Raw genomic sequence first — 19529 nt, 5'->3', positions numbered from 1 at the left:
TGAGCCTGACATTGGTGGTGGGCAAGTTGTTGGAGGGAATCCTGAGGGACAGGATGTACATGTATTTGGAAAGGCAAGGACTGATTCGGGATAGTCAACATGGCTTTGTGCGTGGGAAATCATGTCTCACAAACTTGATTGAGCTTTTTGTAGAAGTAACAAAGAGGATTGACGAGGGCAGAGCGGTAGATGTGATCTACATGGACTTCAGTAAGGCGTTCGATAAGGTTCCCCATGGGAGACTGATTAGCAAGGTTAGATCTCATGGAATACAGGGAGAACTAGCCATTTGCATACAGAACTGGCTCAAAGGTAGAAGACAGAGGGTGGTGGTGGAGGGTTGTTTTTCAGACTGGACGCCTGTGATCAGTGGAGTGCCACAAGGATCGGTGCTGGGTCCTCTACTTTTTGTCATTTATATAAATGATTTGGATGCAAGCATAAGAGGTATAGTTAGTAAGTTTGCAGATGACACCAAAATTGGAGGCGCAGTGGACAGCGAAGAGGGTTACCTCAGATTACAACAGGATCTGGACCAGATGGGCCAATGGGCCAAGAAATGGCAGATGGAGTTTAATTCAGATAAATGTGAGGTGCTGCATTTTGGGAAAGCAAATCTTAGCAGGGCTTATACAATTAATGGTAAGGTCCGAGGGAGTGTTGCTGAACAAAGAGACCTTGGAGTGCAGGTTCACAGCTCCTTAAAAGTAGAGTCGCAGGTAGATAGGATAGTGAATGTGGTGTTTTTTATGCTTTCTTTTATTGGTCAGAGTATTGAGTACAGGAGTTGGGAGGTCATGTTGCGGCTGTACAGGGCATTGGTTAGGCCACCGTTAGAATATTGCGTGCAATTCTGGTTTCCTTCCTATCGGAAAGATATTGTGAAACTTGAAAGGGTTCAGAAAAGATTTACAAGGATGTTGCCAGGGTTGGAGGATTTGAACTATGGAGAGAGGCTGAACAGGCTGGGCTGTTTTCCCTGGAACGTTGGAGGCTGAGGGGTGACCTTATAGAGGTTTACAAAATTATGAGGGGCATGGATAGGATAAATAGACAAAGTCTTTTCCCTGGGGTGAGGGAGTCCAGAACTAGAGGGCATAGGTTTAGGGTGAGAGGGGAAAGATATACACGGGGCCTAAGGGGCAACTTTTTCACACAGAGAGTGGTACGTGTATGGCATGAGCTGCCTGAAGAAGAGGTGGCAACACTTAAAAGGCATTTGGATGGTTATATAAATAGGAAAGGTTTGGAGGGATATGGGCTGGGTGCTGACAGGTGGGACTAGATTGGGTTGGGACATCTGGTCAGCATGGACGGGTTGAACCAAAGGGTCTGTTTCCATGCTGTACATTTTATGACTCTATTTGGAGCAGAACACTACCAGTCTTCTAGTGGCAAGCACAGTGGGTCGAGGAAGAGGATTGCAGCAAAACAGTGGAGGCTATTTAAGGCAGTTGTGCCTTGCAGCCTGGCTGCTGTGGCATTTTCCCACTATTGGTGCTGATTTGGTTGTCAGCAATGCAGAGATTGGCAGTGCATTGCCAAGTTATATTCCATATTAAGAGCCATTTTATGCAACCATCAGCAATTGGCCAATGGGATGGTAACCAGGCTATATACGGAGGAAGGAGAAAGTGAGTTCTGCAGATGCTGGAGATCAGAGCTGAAAATGTGTTGCTGGAAAAGCGCAGCAGGTCAGGCAGCATCCAAGGAACAGGTGATTCAACGTTTCGGGCATAAGCCCTTCTTCAGGATTCCTGAAGAAGGGCTTATGCCCAAAACGTCGAATCACCCGTTCCTTGGATGCTGCCTAACCGCTGCGCTTTTCCAGCAACACATTTTCAGCTATATACGGAGGAAGGCCATCACCTAATGAAGGCACCTTTCCTGCATCAATATGTGTGGCCATCAGAGCCAGAGGCTCCAAGGCATGAAGAGGGGGTTGGGGCAGAGAAAGCAGTCCTCCAGGCCCCAATGATTGTCCTGTAAGGATTTCCTATCCAATCATTGGCTTCCTGAACTTTTCATTTCTTTTTCACTTTACCTAGAGTACTTTCATATCTCTGTCTCTTCAAGGTGCTGCTGAGGATTCAAAGCTGCCATCCTGCTTTTGGACTGACAGCATCATGGGTGTGCGTGCCGTCCTTAGATGGCAACCCCATAGGAGGCCAATCCGGAGACTGCATGTAGTAAAATGTGCCCAGCTGTTTCCCTTGCTAGTGAGTGCAGGTTTGGCACACTCATTTTGCCCAAGTTACCGGCTACAAACCTGCCATAAATTCCAGCTCATGTGTGCTGGATGGTGATATATCTTTCTTAGTGGTAAAGGATTTGTGATTTACCAATAATAACGATGAAGTAACACATCCCTTTGTCTTGTTCATTCATATGCGCAGTTCATTAGACTACGTTTCATCACTGTCACTGGGTCAAAATCCTGGTATTCCCTCCCAAAGGGCATTGTGGGTCAACTTATAATATGTTGACTGCATCAGCTTCTCAAGTGTAGCTAGGGACCAGCAATAAATGCTGGCCCAGCCAGTGACACACAAGTCCATTGTATGAGTGTAATCATTTATTGTTCAAGTAACTCAAACATGGAATTATGAAAGTTGGTCAGGATGATCACTTTCTACTTTTTTTTAACATTTATGTTCATTCCTTAGGGGAAAAAAGGACGCCCTGGTGATGATGGTGCTCCAGGACTAAAAGGACAAAAGGTAAATTACACTCAATGAATTAATCTGACAACTTACATTTTGTACTGCATTATTATAGCATGCTTCTAGTAACCTTTTAACAGATATTTTTAAATTTGTATTTAACAGGGGGAAGCAGGTCTAAGTGGAATCCCAGGAAGGGATGGATTGGAGGTATAAGTTGCATTGTTTAAAAAATGTAATCTTGTTACTATGTCATATTCTGTCAAGTTTGTGAAAAGGGACATAAATAATCCTGTAGTTAGCTTCTTTGCAAATAAAGATGCTTCAGAAATTGTACAACAATCTTGAATGAAGAAGATGAAAGAGAGAGATACTGTCACAATAAAGCTGTCAACAAACAAGGTGAAGAGGTTTCTATCTTATTTCAATCTCAGTATTATGTCTATTTTTTTGGAGAAAGCTTGAAAATAGATGTGGAATAAAATACAATGAGTATATTTAATCATAAGGCAAATTTTGCAATTCATAACCTGACAAGTAGAATGCTATCACAACAAAAGAACAAAATAGTATAAAATAGTGAGATCTGAAATATAAACAAGGCTAGAGAAACTCAGTAGATCTGGCAGCGTCTGTGGAGACAGCAAAATAGAGTTAACGTTTTGAGTCTAATATGTCTCCTCTTTGAACAATGAATTCCATTTCTGCCTGATTTGATTTCTGATTTCCTAAATGCTCCTGCTATAACCTCCTTAATAAGAGATTCCAGCATTTTCCATATGACAGATATTAAGGTAACTGGCCTGGAGATTCCTGCTTTCCATCTTCCACCTTTCTTAAATAGAGGAGTCATGTTCTCAATTTTCCAATTTGATGAGATCTTTCCAGAATAGAGGGAACTTTGGATTTTTGAAATTTATTTACAAATGTCAACATCAATGGTTAGGTCAGCATTCATTCCCATCACTAATTGGCCTGAAGAAAGTGATGATGAGCTGCTGTCCTGAACTACTGCTGTCTGTGGGGTGTAGCAGCATTCGCAGTGCTGTTAGGACAGGGGATCTATGATTTTGAACCAATGAAGAAATGGTGATGTAGATCCAAGACAGGATGTTGTGATTTGGATGGGAACTTGGAGGTGCAGGTATGCCCATGTATTTGATACCCTTGTCCCTCTAGGTGGTAGAGATCAAGTGTTTGGAAGATGCTGTTGAATGAGCCTGTGTTACTGCAATGCATCTTATAGATGGAACACACTGTTGTCACTGTGCATCAATGGTGAAGAGATCACATGTTGAAGGTTGTAATTATGTGCCAATCAAAAAGACTGCATGTTTCCAGTCTTGTTGTGTTGTTAAAACTGCAACATCCAGGCAAGTAGTACTATAGCCATAGTATTTGTATGGTCGTCCAATTCAGTTTATATTCAATGGTAACTCCAGGCTGATGGATTCAGCAATGGTAATGTCATTGAACACTGTTTGACAGGCTCAATGTCTGGCACATGTGTATCACAAATGTTACTTGCCACTTACCAGCTCTGGACATGGCCGTAGAACACAGAGCAGAGAACTTACATCATTGGAATGGACCCTTTAGCCCACTGTGTCTGTGTCGACCATGATGCCATTCTAAACTAATCCCATGCGTTTGCACGTGGTCTGTATTCCTCTACTTCCTTCCTGTTTATGTGTCTTGCCTAAATGCCTCTTAAACATAGTTAGCAACTCTGTTTCTATCACCTCCCCTGACATTTCATTCTAGGCACGTGCATCTACTATGTTTAAAATAAAACTTTCCTCGCACATCTCTTTCTAAACTTTTCCCTCTCACCTAAAACCAATGGCTCCTAGTATTTGATGTTTCCACCCTGGGAAAATGACTCCAATTATCCATCCTGACCACGCCTCTGAATCTAAATATTCTAATCAGGTTGCTCCTCAGCGTCCAATGCTCTCGCAAAAATAATCCAAATTTGTCCAGACTCTCCTTATAGCTAATATACTCCAAGGAGGCAACATCCTGGAAAACGCCTTCAAGTTGTGAACTTGCTCCAATTCCTTTCTTTTTAGCTTTACCTGTTACATCCTCTCACCATGCCCTCTCTCCCCTCCCCTCCCCTCCCCCCACCCTAGTGGGGCTGTCAGTTCTTTCTAGAACAGAGGTTAGACACACCATTGTTCTGCCATTCTCACATTCCGATCACTTAATCTGAACTATCAACATCCTTTATCCCTCAGCACTTCAACCCTCCCTCACGGACCTCCACTGGTCACATTCGCTTAGTCAGGAAACACCCCTCTACAACTACCCTCTGTCTTCTATGACCAAGTCAATTTTTTACACAACTCGCCAACTCATCATGGATATGATGTGATTTAACCTACCAGGCCAGCGTAGTCAAGGCAGCGTAAACAATACCTTACCATTGCTTTGCTCCAGGTTGATCCAATCTTATGATGAGGTCAGGAGCCAGGTGTCCCTGCAGAAACAAAACTGAGTGTTGGTGAGCAACCTACTTCTTTGCAATTTCTACTTGATAGCACTATTGGCAACCTTTCCATCACAGTGTTGATATTTACCGTAGACTTTTTTTTCATTCATAGGATGAGGGCAGCACTGGCCAGGCAAACATTTATTGTCCATCCCTAATTGCCCAGAGCACAGTTAAGAGTCAACCACACTTCTGTGAAGCTGATGTCACGTGTAGGCCAAATTGGATAAGGATGGCAGTTTCCTTCCCCGAAGTGAACCAGATACGTTTTTCCAACAATTGACGATGGATTCATGGTCATCATTAGACCTTAGCTCCAGATTTCATTGAGTTCAAATTACACCATCTGCCATGGTGGGATTCTAACCCGGGTCCCCAGAACATTACTTGGGTCTAAGAATTAACAGTCTAGCGATATTACCACTAGACCATTGCCTTCCCTGAGTTTAATAACTTCTAGGTTAATAATTGGCAGGCTGAATTTGTCGTTTCTTTTGTGGACTGGACATACCTGTGCAATTTTATGCGTTTATTGGGTAGGTGCCAGTGTTGTAACTGTATTGGAAAAACTTGGCTAGAGAGTGTGGCATGTTCAGGAGCACAAGTGTTTAGTACAATTGCCAGAATGTTGTCAGGCCACATAGCCTTTGCAGTATTAGTCTTCAGCTGTTCCTTTATCTCATGGTGCCAATCAAATTAGCCAAAGACTGATCAAGGAATCTCAGAAGGAGGCTGAAATAAATTGTTCACTCAGGAGCTCTGGCTGAGATAAAACCAATGCACTTGTGTTTTTAGCAGCCACTACTTTTGAAATCTGAGCAGGAAAGCTATCGGGCTGTGGAGATGAGTCAGATTTTCTCAATGATTTTCCTGGTGATCTTAATTGTTTTAAGTTTCTTGCTCAATTTCACCTCCTGGCAAATAATACTTGGGATGTTATTTGTAATCTGTACAGCGATTTTCACATCTGTCAAAGTGAAATATCTGTTAAATGCATCCGTTGTTTCCTTTTTTCTATTATTGATTCCTGGTCCTGAGGAGCAACGATCCTGCCTCTAGCCTATTCAATGCCAACTATTCTTCCTGTGGCTTCCCCACTGACCATTTAAATAGGGTATTCGAGACCGCGGCATTCCATACAATCCAGCCCTGAAAGGTTGTCCTTCACTCTGTTACCAGGCAGGCGACGGAGTCTTCAGAGATGTATTTTCAGCCGCAGAGTATATTATTTACCTTTCTACATTTTAAATAGTTTCTAAATGCCATGCCTAATAAGTGCACAACAAAGAGTGACGTTGCTGGACTTTATTGCAATAAGTCCAAAACAAGCAAAGACAAGACAACCTAATAACAAACACTTGCTTACCCTTGTTAGCTACATTTTTTACATCTATTCTAAGGGATAATGGCCTGAGATTTGTTTTTGGCTGTTCATCACCGCATCATCATGTTCAACATTCATTTTAGGTCATAGTTGATATTGCATCAGCTACACTTATCTGACTTTTAGTTATGAGATTTTTTTTATTTATGGTACATATCCCTTCAAACTAAACCTAACAAAAATCTCCTTATCTCAGTCTTGAAATATCGGTTGCATTTTGTCAGTTCCTTTTTTTCCTATTTAAAGTTGTTTGCAACTTCATAATTCACCTCGTTTTGTTCAAAATCATATTGTATTGGATCCTATTCTAATGAGAAGACATGCTAATAAATAACTGTGTAAATCTGATCTAATGGTGTTAATTAGTGGGATTATGTTTATCAAGATTCACAGTACCAAATAAACAGATGTTTTAATTTTGATATACATCAAATTTGTGATTTTGTTAAAATTGTCACCTGTTTGTACCTCATTATGGTAAATTTAAACATTCTGAGACAGTGAAGTGTTCTGGAAAACAAGGTAGAATTAAAGGTAAGTGACAATGTTGTCAGCCTGCAGCTGGGTGCCAATAGGTGTCAAAAGCCCTGCATTGTCTTTTTTCAGGAAGACCCATCATATTCAATGTTAAACCTTAACTGGGCAGCAGCAGATCTTCCTGAGGGTCAAGGACCTCAGAAGTGGAGGTCTTGCTCACTGAGAGTCCCTGGTCAATTAGAGGTGACAGCTCTTGTCAGCATCATAGGAGAGGTAGTGGCTACTGCCTATATACATCGATTCAAGACCAAAGGACCCAGTTCACAGATGAGGGATATTAGGAGATGAATTGCAGGGTAGGAGACTGCAGGAAAGGAAGTCAGCAGCAAGAGAAGCAATCTGCCCCCTTCCTGATACTGGTTCTTTGAATATAGGACCCCTCTAAATGCCCACAGGGCTATTTTGGATTTCCACAGATAGTGAGTCCCCTGCCCGTTGCTTGTTGAATTACAAATGGTGACAAGATGAGACCCCTCAATGGGCATTATCTATCCTTAAGGGCAACCACCAGGTTTCTCACCACAGATCCACATTGCGTTGGAGATAGGATGGCAGGGGGTTCCCACCTACACTGTCTTACCAAATGAATGATCCACCATAAGGGAGGACACAAATCTACCCCAAATGTTGGCATTTATGTATTTTGTTCAATATGTTTGCCATTTATTTAACTTTTAAAATAACATTTTCAATAGTAAATATCTAGATTGCAGATTTCTTTACTTTTATTTTCAATTATAGGGAAGAGCTGGATACAAAGGTGAACAGGTACGTTATATGATTGAAGGACCTTTTCTTGAGAATGTCGGTCGATAATGCAAAGTGGTAACAGATTTCAAAAATGTAAGAGATCAAAATAACTTATAATTAATATAACAGCAGTTTAATTACAACAAAATTGGGCTTCAGAGGTCTGAAAGATTCAGTAAATTATCTGTTAAAATAAACCATAACATACAGAGATACAAAATAGGAGCAGGAGTGAACTCAGAATTCCACAGTAGTTTTTTATTTGCGTAATATTCTTTCATTCTTCCTGTCAAAGTGAACAATTTCACATTTTCCCACATTATATTTCATCTGTGAAACTTTTGCCTACTCATTCAAACTATCTCTATACATCAGCAATCTTGTTATCTCGTCTTCACAACATGCTTGGCTACTTGTCTTTGTGTTGTCTGTGAATTTAATTACCATGCTTACACTCACCTAAGTCATTGATGTAAATTATAAAAAGTTGAGGCAAACACCTACCAGTCTCCATATGTCATATCTTGCTAATCAAAGTTCCACTTACGCACACTGTTTTGCTTTGTGCCAGCCCGCATTGTTAATATGATAATCCTACACCATGAGCTTTTATTTTCAGAACTAATCTTTAGATCTGATTCCTTATCCAATGCCTACTGGAAATCCAAGTATAGTAGGTCTACCAGCTCCTCTTTCTTTGCAGTGCTTGCTACTCTTACAAGAACTTCCAATAAATTGGTTGAACATGACTGTCCTTTGACAAAATTATGCTGGCTTTTCCAATTACTCTGAGTTTTTCTAAGTGATCAGGTTGTAGCACCTACCCCATGACAGACATCAAGCTAATGGGCGTATAGTTACCTGTTTATTAGTATGTCGGAAAATTAACAAACAGTGAAATTCACAACTGATCTTGGAGGAACTGTTTGGGCGAAGTTCACAGCACAGAATCAGATAAGTGTATTGTTTTAAGTGTGGCCAACAGAAAGTCTGCAGTAGTGAGTAAAGTGGGTTCCTTCTTGATTACATGTTTTTTGAGATATGTCTCTTGATTAAACTCAAAATATAAGCCATAACTATAATTTCACCTGGGGCAGTGTTTTGTAGAGGAATAAGATGGTGTTATTTTCTGGTCTGTAGATTGTGAAGGAGCAATCATGGCCTTTAGTAGAATGATATGTGCTTCTTGTCAGATATGGGAGTTTAAAGAGAGTTTAAGGGTTACTGTGGATAAATGTTGTTGCTAGAGAATCTTAGCAGATCGAATTGATCGGTTGGGGAGACAGTTAGAGGCAATGAGGAATTTGCAACAGCAACAGTATGTGATGGATGGCAGTGATAGGAAGGGGGGAAAGTCTCAGATACAGTGGGTTAATGCCAGGAAAGGTAACAGAGGTAATCAGCTAATGCAGGAGTCTTCTGTGGCTATCCCCATTTCAAACAAGTATGCTGATTTGGAAAATGTAGGGAATGATGGATTCTCAGGGAACATAGCACGGACAGCCAAGCTTCTGGTATTGAGACTGGCTCTAATGCAATGAGAGGTGCATCAGGTTTCAAGAGACAAATTGTGTTAGGGGATTCTCTAGTCTGAGGTACAGACCAATGTTTCTGCAGCAAAAACACAGAATGGTGTGTTGCTTCCCTGGTGCCAGGATCAAGGATGTCTCAGAGAGGGTGCAGAATGTTCTCAAGGGGGAGAGTGGCCAGCAAGAGGTCATTGTTCCAATTGGAAACAATGACATTGGAAGGGAAAAGGTTGAGATTCTGAAAGGAGATTACAGAGAGTTAGGCAGGATTTTAAGAAGGAGGTCCTCGAGAGTAGTAATATCTGGATTACTCCTGGTGCTACAAGCTAGTGAGGGCAGGAATAGGAGGATAGAGCAGATGAATGCATGGCTGAGGGGCTGGTGTATGGGAGAAGGATTCAATTTTTGGATCATGGGAATCTCTTTTGAGGTAGAAGTGATCTATACAAGAAGGACGGATTGCACCTAAATTGGAAGGGGACTAACATACTGGTAGGGAAATTTGCAAAAACTGCATGGGAGGATTTCAACTAGTAAGGTGGGGGGGATGGGACCCACGGAGATAGTGAGGAAAGAGATCAATCTGAGAGTGGTACAGTTGAGAACAGGAGTGAGTCAAACAGTCAGGGCAGGCAGGGACAAGGTAGGACAAGAGTCATAGAGTCATAGAGATGTACAGCATGGAAACAGACCCTTCGGTCCAACCCATCCATCCCAACCCAATCTAGTCCCACCTGCCAGCACCCAGCCCATATCTCTCCAAACCCTTCCTATCCATATACCCATCCAAATGCCTCCTAAATGATGCAATTGTACCAGCCTCCACCACAGCCTCTGGCAGCTCATGCCATACACGTACCACCCTCTGCGTGAAAAAGTTGCCCCTTAGGTCTCTTTTATATCTTTCCCCTCTCACGCTAAACCTATGCCCTCTAGTTCTGGACTCCCCGACCCCAGGGAAAAGACTTTGTCTATTTATCCTATCCACGCCCCTCATAATTTTGTAAACATCTATAAGGTCACCCCTCAGCCTCCGACGCTCCAGGGAAAATAGCCCCAGCCTGTTCAGTCTCTCCCTGTAGCTCAGATCCACCAACCCTGGCAACATCCTTGTAAATCTTTTCTGAACCCTTTCAAGTTTCACAAAATCTTTCCGATAGGAAGGAAACCAGAATTCCACGCAATATTCCAACAGTGGCCTAACCAATGGCCTGTACAGCCGAAACATGACCTCCCAACTCCTGTACTCAATACTCTGACCAATAAAGGAAAGCATACCAAATGCATTCTTCACTATCCTATCTACCTGCGACTCCACTTTCAAGGAACTATGAACCTGCACTCCAAGGTCTCTTTGTTCAGCAACACTCCCTAGAACCTTACCTTAAGTGTATAAGTCCTGCTAAGATTTGCTTTCCCAAAATGCAGCACCTCGCATTTATCTGAATTAAACTCCATCTGCCACTTCTCAGCCCATTGGCTCATCTGGACAAGATCCTGTTGTGATCTGAGGTAACTCTCTTCGCTGTCCACTACACCTCCAATTTTGGTGTCATCTGCAAACTTACTAATTGTACCTCTTATGCTCGCATTCAAATCATTTATGTAAATAACAAAAAGTAGAGGGCCCAGCACTGATCCTTGTAGCACTCCACTGGTCACAGGCCTCCAGTCTGAAAAACAATCCTCCATCACCACCCTCTGTCTTCTATCTTTGAGCCAGTTCTGTATCCAAGTGGCTAGTTCTCTCTGTCTTCCATGGTAATCAGTCTCCCATAGGGAATCTTGTCAAACGCCTTACTGAAGTCCATATAGATCACATCTACTGCTCTGCCCTCATCAATCTTCTTTGTTACTTCTTCAAAAAATCAATCAAGTTTGTAAGACATGAGTTCCCACGCACAAAGCCATGTTGACTATCCCAATTCAGTCCTTGCCTTTCCAAATACATGTACATCCTGTCCCTTAGGATTTCCTCCAACAACTTGCTCACCACCGACATCAGGCTCACCGGTCTATAGTTCCCTGGCTTATCTTTACCACCCTTCTTAAACAGTGGCACCACATTTGCCAACCTCCAGTTTTCTGGCACCTCACCTGTGACTATTGATGATACAAATATCTCAGCAAGAGGCCCAGCAATAAATTAAACTGCATTTATTTCAATGCAAGGGGCCTAACAGGGAAGACAGATGAACTTAGGGCATGATTAGGAACATGGGACTGGGATATCTTAACAATTACAGAAACATGGCTCAGGGAAGGGCAGGACTGGCAGCTTAATGTTTCAGGATACAAATGCTACAGGAAGGATAGAAAGGGAGGCAAAAGAGGAGGGGGGAGTGGTGTTTTTGATCAGGGATAGCATTACAGCTGTGCTGAGGGAGGATATTCCTGGAAATGCATCCAGGGATGTTATTTGGGTGGAACTGAGAAATAAGAAAGGGATGATAAACCTTATCGGTATTGTATTATGGACCCCCTAATAGCTAGAGGGAAATTGAGAATCAAACTTGTAAGATCTCAGCTATCTGTAAGAATAATAGGGTGGTTATGGTAGGGGATTTTAACTTTCCAAACATAGACTGGGACTGCCATAGTGTTGAGGGTTTAGATGGAGAGGAATTTAAGTACATACAAGAAAAATTTGATTCAGTATGTGGATAAACCTATTAAGAAGGATCAAACCTTGACCTACTCTCAGGAAATAAGGCAGGGCTGGTGACTGAGATGCCATTGAGGGAGCACATTGGGGCCAGCGACCATATGTAAGAGTATAGATAGGATAGATTGAGTGAATCCTTGGAAGAGTATAAACAACATAGGAGTATACTTAAGAGGGAAATCAGGAGAGCAAAAAGGGGGCAAATAGAATTAAGGAGAAACCAAAAGGTTTTTACAAATACATTAAGGACAAAAGGGTAACTAGGGAGAGAATAGGGCCCCTCAAAGTTCAACAAGGTGGCCTTTGTGTGGAGCCACAGAAAATGGGAGAGACACCAAACGATATTTTGCATTAGGATTTACTGTGGAAAAGGATGTGGAAGATATAGACTGTCAGGAAATAGATGGTGACACCTTGCAAAATGTTCAGATTACAGGGGAGGATGTGCTGGATGTCTTGAAACGCATAAAGGTAGATAAATCCCCAGGACCTGATCAGGTGTATCCTAGAACTCTGAGAAGCTAGAGAAGTGATTGCTGGGTCTCTTGCTGAGATATTTATATCATCAATAGTCATATGTGAGGTGCCAGAAGACTGGAGGTTAGCTAACATGGTGCCACTGTTTAAGAAAGGTGGTAAGGACAAGCCAGGGAACTATAGACAAGTGAGCCTGACGTCGGTGGTAGGCAAGTTGTTGGAGGGAATCCTGAGGGACAGGATGTACATGTATTTGGAAAGGCAAGGACTGATTAGGAATAGTCAACATGGTTTTGTGCATCGGAAATCATGTCTCACAAACTTGATTGAGCTTTTTGAAGAAGTAACAAAGAGGATTGATGATGGGAGAGTGGTAGATGTGATCTATATGGACTTCAGTAAGGCGTTTGACAAGGTTCCCCATGGGAGACTGGTTAGCAAGGTTAGATCACACGTAATATAGGGAGAACAAGCCATTTGGATACAGAACTGGCTCAAAGGTCAAAGACAGAGGGTGGTGATGGAGAGTAGTTTTTCAGACAGTGAGGCCATGACCAGTGGAGTGCCACAAGGATCAGTGCTGGGTCCTCTACTTTTTGTCATCTATATAAATGATTTGGATGTGAGCATAAGAGGTATAGTTAGTAAGTTTGCAGATGACACCAAAATTGGAGTTGTAGTGGACAGCGAAGAGGGTTACCTCAGATCACAACAGATCACAGATCTAAACAAAGAGACCTTGGAGTGCAGGTTCATAGTTCCTTGAAAGTGGAGTCGCAGGTAGATAGGATAGTGAAGAATGCATTTGGTATGCTTTCCTTTGTTGGTCAGAGTATTGAGTACAGGAGTTGGGAGGTCATATTGTTGCAGTACAGGCCATTGATTAGGCTACTGTTGGAATATTGTGTGCAATTCTGGTCTCCTTCCTATTGGAAAGATGTTATGAAGCTTGAAAGGGTTCAGAAAAGATTTACAAGGATGTTGCCAAGGTTGGAAGATTTGAGCTACAGGGAGAAGCTGAACAGTCTGCGGCTGTTTTCCCTGGAGTGTCAGAGGCTAAGGGGCAACCTTGTAGAGGTTTACAAAATTATGAGGGGCATGGATAGGATAAATAGACTAAGTCTTTTACCTGGGGTCGGGGAGTCCAGAACTAGAGGGCATAGGTTTAGGGTGAGAGGGGAAAGATATAAAAGAGACCTAAGGTACAACTCTTTCACACAGAGGGTGGTACGTTTATGGAATGAGCTGCCAGAGGCTGTGGTGGAGGCTGGTACAATTGCAACATTTAAAAGACATGTGGATGGGTATATGAATAGGAAGGGTTTGGAGGGATATGGGCTGGGTGCCGGCAGGTGGGACTAGATTGGATTGGGATATCTAGTCGGCATGGGCGGGTTGGACCAAAGGGTCTGTTTCCATGCTGTACATCTCTATGACTCTATGACTCTATGACTCTAAGACAGGGCATGCCCCCATACACAGCAATAGCTATTGCACTGTAAGTTTAAATGTCCAGTCTTTGAGTTTTGGTGGATTAGCGAGTGGGAGATTAGGTAGTTGTGGGAGATAAGGGGTAAGGGGTTAGAGAAATGACTGGGGGTTTAATTGGAACTTGTTGGGGGAGTTGGGTGGTGATGTAGTTTAAGTGGTATAGGGATAATCAGGTTTTGGGATGAATAGACATAAAAATATAAAAAATAATAGAAAATAGGAGCAGAATGGGTCTTTGGACCTTTTGAGCCTGCTCCAGTATTCAATATAATCATGGCTGATCATTTAACTCTGTACCCTGTTGCTGCTCGCTCCTCATAACCTTTGACCACTTTAGCCCTAACAACAATTATATCTAACTTGTTCTTGAACGTATTCAATGTTTTGGCAGCAGCCACTTCCTGGCAGAGAATGCCACTGGCTCACCCATCTCTGGATGAAGAAATATCTCTTCATCCCTATATCCTTCGACTGTGACTCTTAGTTCTGAATTCCCTAGTTATTAGAAACATCCTTCCAGTAGTGATCAGAGGACGTTGGCTGATTAAACCATTCTTCGGTGACCAATTCTGATAACCAGAAATAACATGAGGCTATACAGAGAATGGGCACAGGGCTATCGGAGATCTGAGATACAAGATGACTTGTGGCTCAGTGGTTAACATTGCTGCCTCATAGCACGAGGGACTGGGGTTTGATTCCATTCTTGGGCAACTGTTGGCTTGGAGTTTGCACTTTCTCCCTGTGTCTGCTTGGTTTCCTCCCGGTGCTCTGGTTTCCTCCCACAGTCCAAAGAGTGCATGTTAGGTGGATTGGCCATGCTAAATTGCTCACTGTGTCCAGGGAGGTGCAGACTAAGTGGATTAGCCATGGGAAATACAGCGTGATGATGTGGCTTTGGTTGGGATGCTCTTTGGAGGGTAAGTGTGGACCTAATGGGCTGAATGACCTGCTTCCACACTGTGACTTTCTATAATACTGGGGGCTTCAGTCTACAAAATAGCAAATAAGATAGATGTTGGAATGGTAATAACAAATTCAGAAAACTACTTTAAACTTGATGGTGTGCCAATTAGAACAACTGGACATGAGCTCAACTTAGCAAGAAGTATTCTTATGATTAATATTGAGATATTCTTCTTTCTGCAAAGCAACAGTGCTCCAAATGAGCTTCCAATTGGCCTAGTAGAAACAAAGTCCTTGGAATCATTTTCAGAAACAAATAACTGGCATCTCGGGGAGAGTTTTCGAATCTTTTTGGATGGATGAATTGAAATAGGATTTATGGCTTTTTGAATCTCTGGTTATTTGTGATTTCATATTTATTAGAAGACCAATACTTTGTAAAACAAAAATTCAGAGAGATCTGGATACTTAAATAATCCTCTATTGCCTAAAGTAACAAATATTTAAAATTCTAACTTTTATTCTAAGGGTGAAAGAGGTGAATGTGGGCTTCCAGGGACAAAAGGTGAGAGGGTATGTATTCTTGTTTTATTCTCTGTTTAAAGTTTGTTTCTCAAAATTGACTACAACTCAACATAAATGTTCTGAAAAAATGCTTCAATTTTATTTGATAATTTTAATGTAATTTGATCACATAATAAACAAACGTATGACACCTGTGCTATATAGTTACAATATTAATCTTATTTTCACAGGGACCAGAAGGCCCCGTGGGCCCAAGGGGACTGAGAGGCGTACAGGTAACCAGAAGTTACTGCATCTTAGGTCATATTCTAAATGTTTACAAGCACACAATGAAAACCTCAGTAACATGGCTGTGGGGGCTGTAGTGCTTACAGAGGACCAGAAGTGGTCAAAGGCATCCTTCTAGATGGCTCAACTCTCTGCCCTGAGGCCCCCTCAAAGTGTCAACCTTTGCACTACAAATCCATGTTAAGGTGCCCAATAGGTTTCCGTTTTCGCCAGCACTTCATAGGCCTCCCATTGGAGCAACATCTGCATCTCTGTGGACTCTCCTATTGGACCTCCCACTTCCCCCACTCCACCAACTGACCTTAATGTGATTGCAGAGTGGTCAATTAGGAGGCTATCTCATGTAATCTTCCTCCAACACATGCAATGACGTCTTGCATAAGTTAGTGATCTGTACATAGTCCAAAACATTGTGGGGAATTTCAGTCACTATTTTTTATTCACAGAATTTGGGCACCAGTGGTTAGGCGAGCATTTATAGTCCATCCTGATTTGCCCTTGAGAAGATTGTAGTGAGCTGCCTTCATGAATTGCTGCTGTTCAAAGGTGTAGGTACACCACAACGCTACTAGTTAGAGAATTCCAGGATTTTGACCAAATGACAGTGAAGAAAGGGTAATTGTATTTCCAAGTGAGAATGGTGTGTGACTTGGAGCAGAACCTGCAGGTGATGTTGTTACCATATAGCTGCTTCTAGATGATAGAGATCAGTGGGTTGGAAGGTGCTGTTTAAGGAGCCTTGAGTTGTTGCAGCATATCTTGTAGATAATACACACTGTTGTCACTGTATGTCAGTGGTGATGGGAATTAATTTTGATAGTGTTAGATGGGCTTTCAATCAAAAAAGCCTGTTGTGAAACTTGAAAGGGTTCAGTTTAGATTTACAAGGATGTTGCCAGGGTTGGAAGATTTGAGCTATAGGGAGAGGCTGAACAGGCTGGGGCTGTTTTCCCTGGAGTGTCAGGGGCTGAGGGGTGACCTTATAGAGGTTTACAAAATTATGAGGGGCATGGGTAGGGTAAATAGGCAAAGTCTTTTCCCGAGGGTCAGGGAGTCCAGAACTAGAGGGCATAGGTTCAGGGTGAGAGGGTAAAGATATAAAAGAGACCTAAGGGGCAACCTTTTTACACAGAGGGTGGTATGCGCATGGAATGAGCTGCCAGAGGATGTGGTGGAGACTGGTACAATTGCAACATTTAAGAGGCATTTGGATGGATATATGAATAGGGATATGGTCTGGGTACTGGCAGGTGAGACTAGATTGGGTTGGGATATCTGGTTGGCATGGACGGGTTGGACAGAAGGATCTGTTTCCATGCTGTACATCTCTATGACTCTAAACACTAGAGGAGGCTGGGAGGGATCAACCACTCAGAACATCTGAATGAAAAAGCTAGCAAGTGCTTCGGCCTTGCTGGGCTCCCCTATTTTTGAGAATGGGGATATTGGGAGCCTCCTATTTGTGGGAGTTGTTTTAACTGTTCACCACCATTCACATCTGAATACAACAGAACTGTTTGGATCTGATTCATTGGTTGTGGATTCACTTTGCTCTATCCGTCTCATGCTGCTTAGAAATATATAAATAATACCTTCACCAGGACAGACACCTCACTTTTAGGCATGCATGGTACCAACTCCTGGCTTGCCCACGTACTCTTCTTCGAACAAAAGTTGACCTCCAGCTAGTGGTAATGGTAGAGTGGGATATTCCGAGCATTGAGGTTACAGGTTGTGTTTGAAAGCAATTCATGAATGCTCAGTCTTGCACTGTTAGATTAATTAAAAATCTATCCCATTCAGCCTGGTAACAATGCTACACAGCATATGTCTGTGCAAAGTTGAAGTGGATATTTACTATTTCAGTAATGTTCTCCTACTGTTCAGGCATCTTTCTTCCCTCAGCTCCTGCATGAGTCTTTCATGGTGGCATCATTTTTGCAACCTTGTCAATATTCCTTTGTTGTCTCATAATGTGAGAGAAGACTGACAGATAGAGGTCTTTGAGTTTGAGTTTGTAAAAAAGTTCGATGGAGAAAATGTAACGATTTTTCCAATTTTGGGCAAGACCGTAACTAGGGCCAAGAAACATAAGATAGCCATTAGTAAAGCTAACCAGGAATGCAGAGAAGACCACTTTATTCAGGTAGTGGTTAAAATGTAGAGTTTGTGACTACAGCAAGTAGTTGAAAGAATAGCATTGATATATTTAAAGAAAGATGATTTTTTTTTCATAAAATGACCAAGAAACAATGGAAGTTATGTTAATTGGATTAGGTAAAATAGAGTTGGAGGAAGTTTGTTTAAGGTATGAATTACCAGCATTGACCGCTTGGCTGTTTTTGAGATTTTTTTTAATATGATAGTAACATTAATAATTGTAGGATCCAAATCTAGTCCAACCAAGATTTTATATAAACTTAATATGACTTTCCTGCTTTTTAAATCCTAATTATCCTCCTTGAGATGAACTCCAGTGCTTTCATAGAATCCCTACAGTGTGGAAGCAGGCCATTCAGCCAATACCAAATTCTCAAGAGAATCCCAACCAGACCAACACCCCTACCCCATAACCCAACATTTCCCCCGGGGCTGATCCAACTAGCATACACATCCCTGGACACTATGTAGCATGGCCAATCCACCTAACCGGCACATCTTTGGACCATGGGAGGAGATGGAGTGCCAGAGGAAACCCACACTGACACAGGGAGAATGTGTAAATTCCACACGGACAGTTGCCCAAAAGTGGGATAGAACCTGGGTCCCTGGCGCTGTGAGGCAGCAGTGCTAACCAGTGAGCCACCATGCCACCCAAAGAAATTGAAGAGAAAATTACCTGCTGCAGAACATATTACAACCCCTACGTGATTTTTTCTTTTGACTCCGGACATTGGAATTGCAACATGCAAATAATCAACAATGTCCTCAACTCATTTTACTTAATTTGCACAGAAGACTTGTGGCCCAGTAAAGCTTGAACCCAGCACCTTCTGCATATACAGCAGATGTGATAGCCATTACATTATGGAACCAACATATCTACTTTTTTTTTAAAATGGCCTTTTAACCTGCATTGCTGCCTGTATTGGTTTCATGAATCTGTACACCAAGATCCTTTTCCTATACTTTCCCATTCAGATTCTTCTCACCTATGTGGCCTCATACTCTTTCTCCCCAAATCTCAAACTAATCCTTGAACTATCCACTACTTTCAGTGAATGAAATGACATATCGGTATAAGATACATGTAAGTTCTTTAACTTTATGTCAGCACTAAAGATAATCTCTGCTTCCAACCTGGTGGACTGTCCATCACAGCTGCAAACATGTGAGGAATCCACCAATAAGATGCAAATTAGGTTCGATCATCAAAGTTGTTTGTAAGAACATTCAACTTTCCTTTCTACCCCTATACTTTGACTCCGTTGTCAATCAAAAATCTATTTAAGTTGAAAAGTGTGGTGCTGGAAAAATACAGCACGCCAGGCAGCATCCAAGGAGCAGGAGAATCGATGTTTTGGGCATAAGCCCTGAAGAAGGGCTTATGCCCGAAACATCGATTTTCCTGCTCCTCGGATGCTGCCTGACATGCTGTGTTTTTCCAGCACCACACTTTTCAACTCTGGTCTCCAGTATCTGCAGTCCTCACTTTCTCCTAAAATTCTATTTAACTCAGCTTCAGAAATATTCAATGAACTTGCCTCCACAGTTCTCTGAAGAAAAGAAGTCCAGAGATTTTAGCCCCTCTGAGAGAGAATATTTTTCATTATCCTTGCCATAAATGGAAGATCCTTATTTTTAAACTGTTCAGACTTTA

General features: G+C 42.1%; 1 protein-coding gene across 1 annotated transcript in view; it reads left to right on the top strand.

Moving 5' to 3' along the window:
• col28a2a (collagen, type XXVIII, alpha 2a) overlaps positions 1 to 19529 on the top strand; it is a 110228-nt gene that overhangs the window by 11564 nt on the left and 79135 nt on the right. Inside the window, exons 6-10 of the mRNA XM_060827920.1 lie at positions 2667 to 2720; positions 2829 to 2873; positions 7820 to 7846; positions 15425 to 15469; positions 15652 to 15696. Of these exons, the coding sequence (XP_060683903.1) occupies positions 2667 to 2720; positions 2829 to 2873; positions 7820 to 7846; positions 15425 to 15469; positions 15652 to 15696 (216 nt within the window). The remainder of the gene's footprint in view (positions 1 to 2666; positions 2721 to 2828; positions 2874 to 7819; positions 7847 to 15424; positions 15470 to 15651; positions 15697 to 19529) is intronic.

This window comes from Hemiscyllium ocellatum, chromosome 7 (genome assembly GCF_020745735.1).
Source record: "Hemiscyllium ocellatum isolate sHemOce1 chromosome 7, sHemOce1.pat.X.cur, whole genome shotgun sequence".
NCBI lineage: Eukaryota > Metazoa > Chordata > Chondrichthyes > Orectolobiformes > Hemiscylliidae > Hemiscyllium > Hemiscyllium ocellatum.
This window is presented reverse-complemented; position numbering and strand designations above follow the sequence as displayed.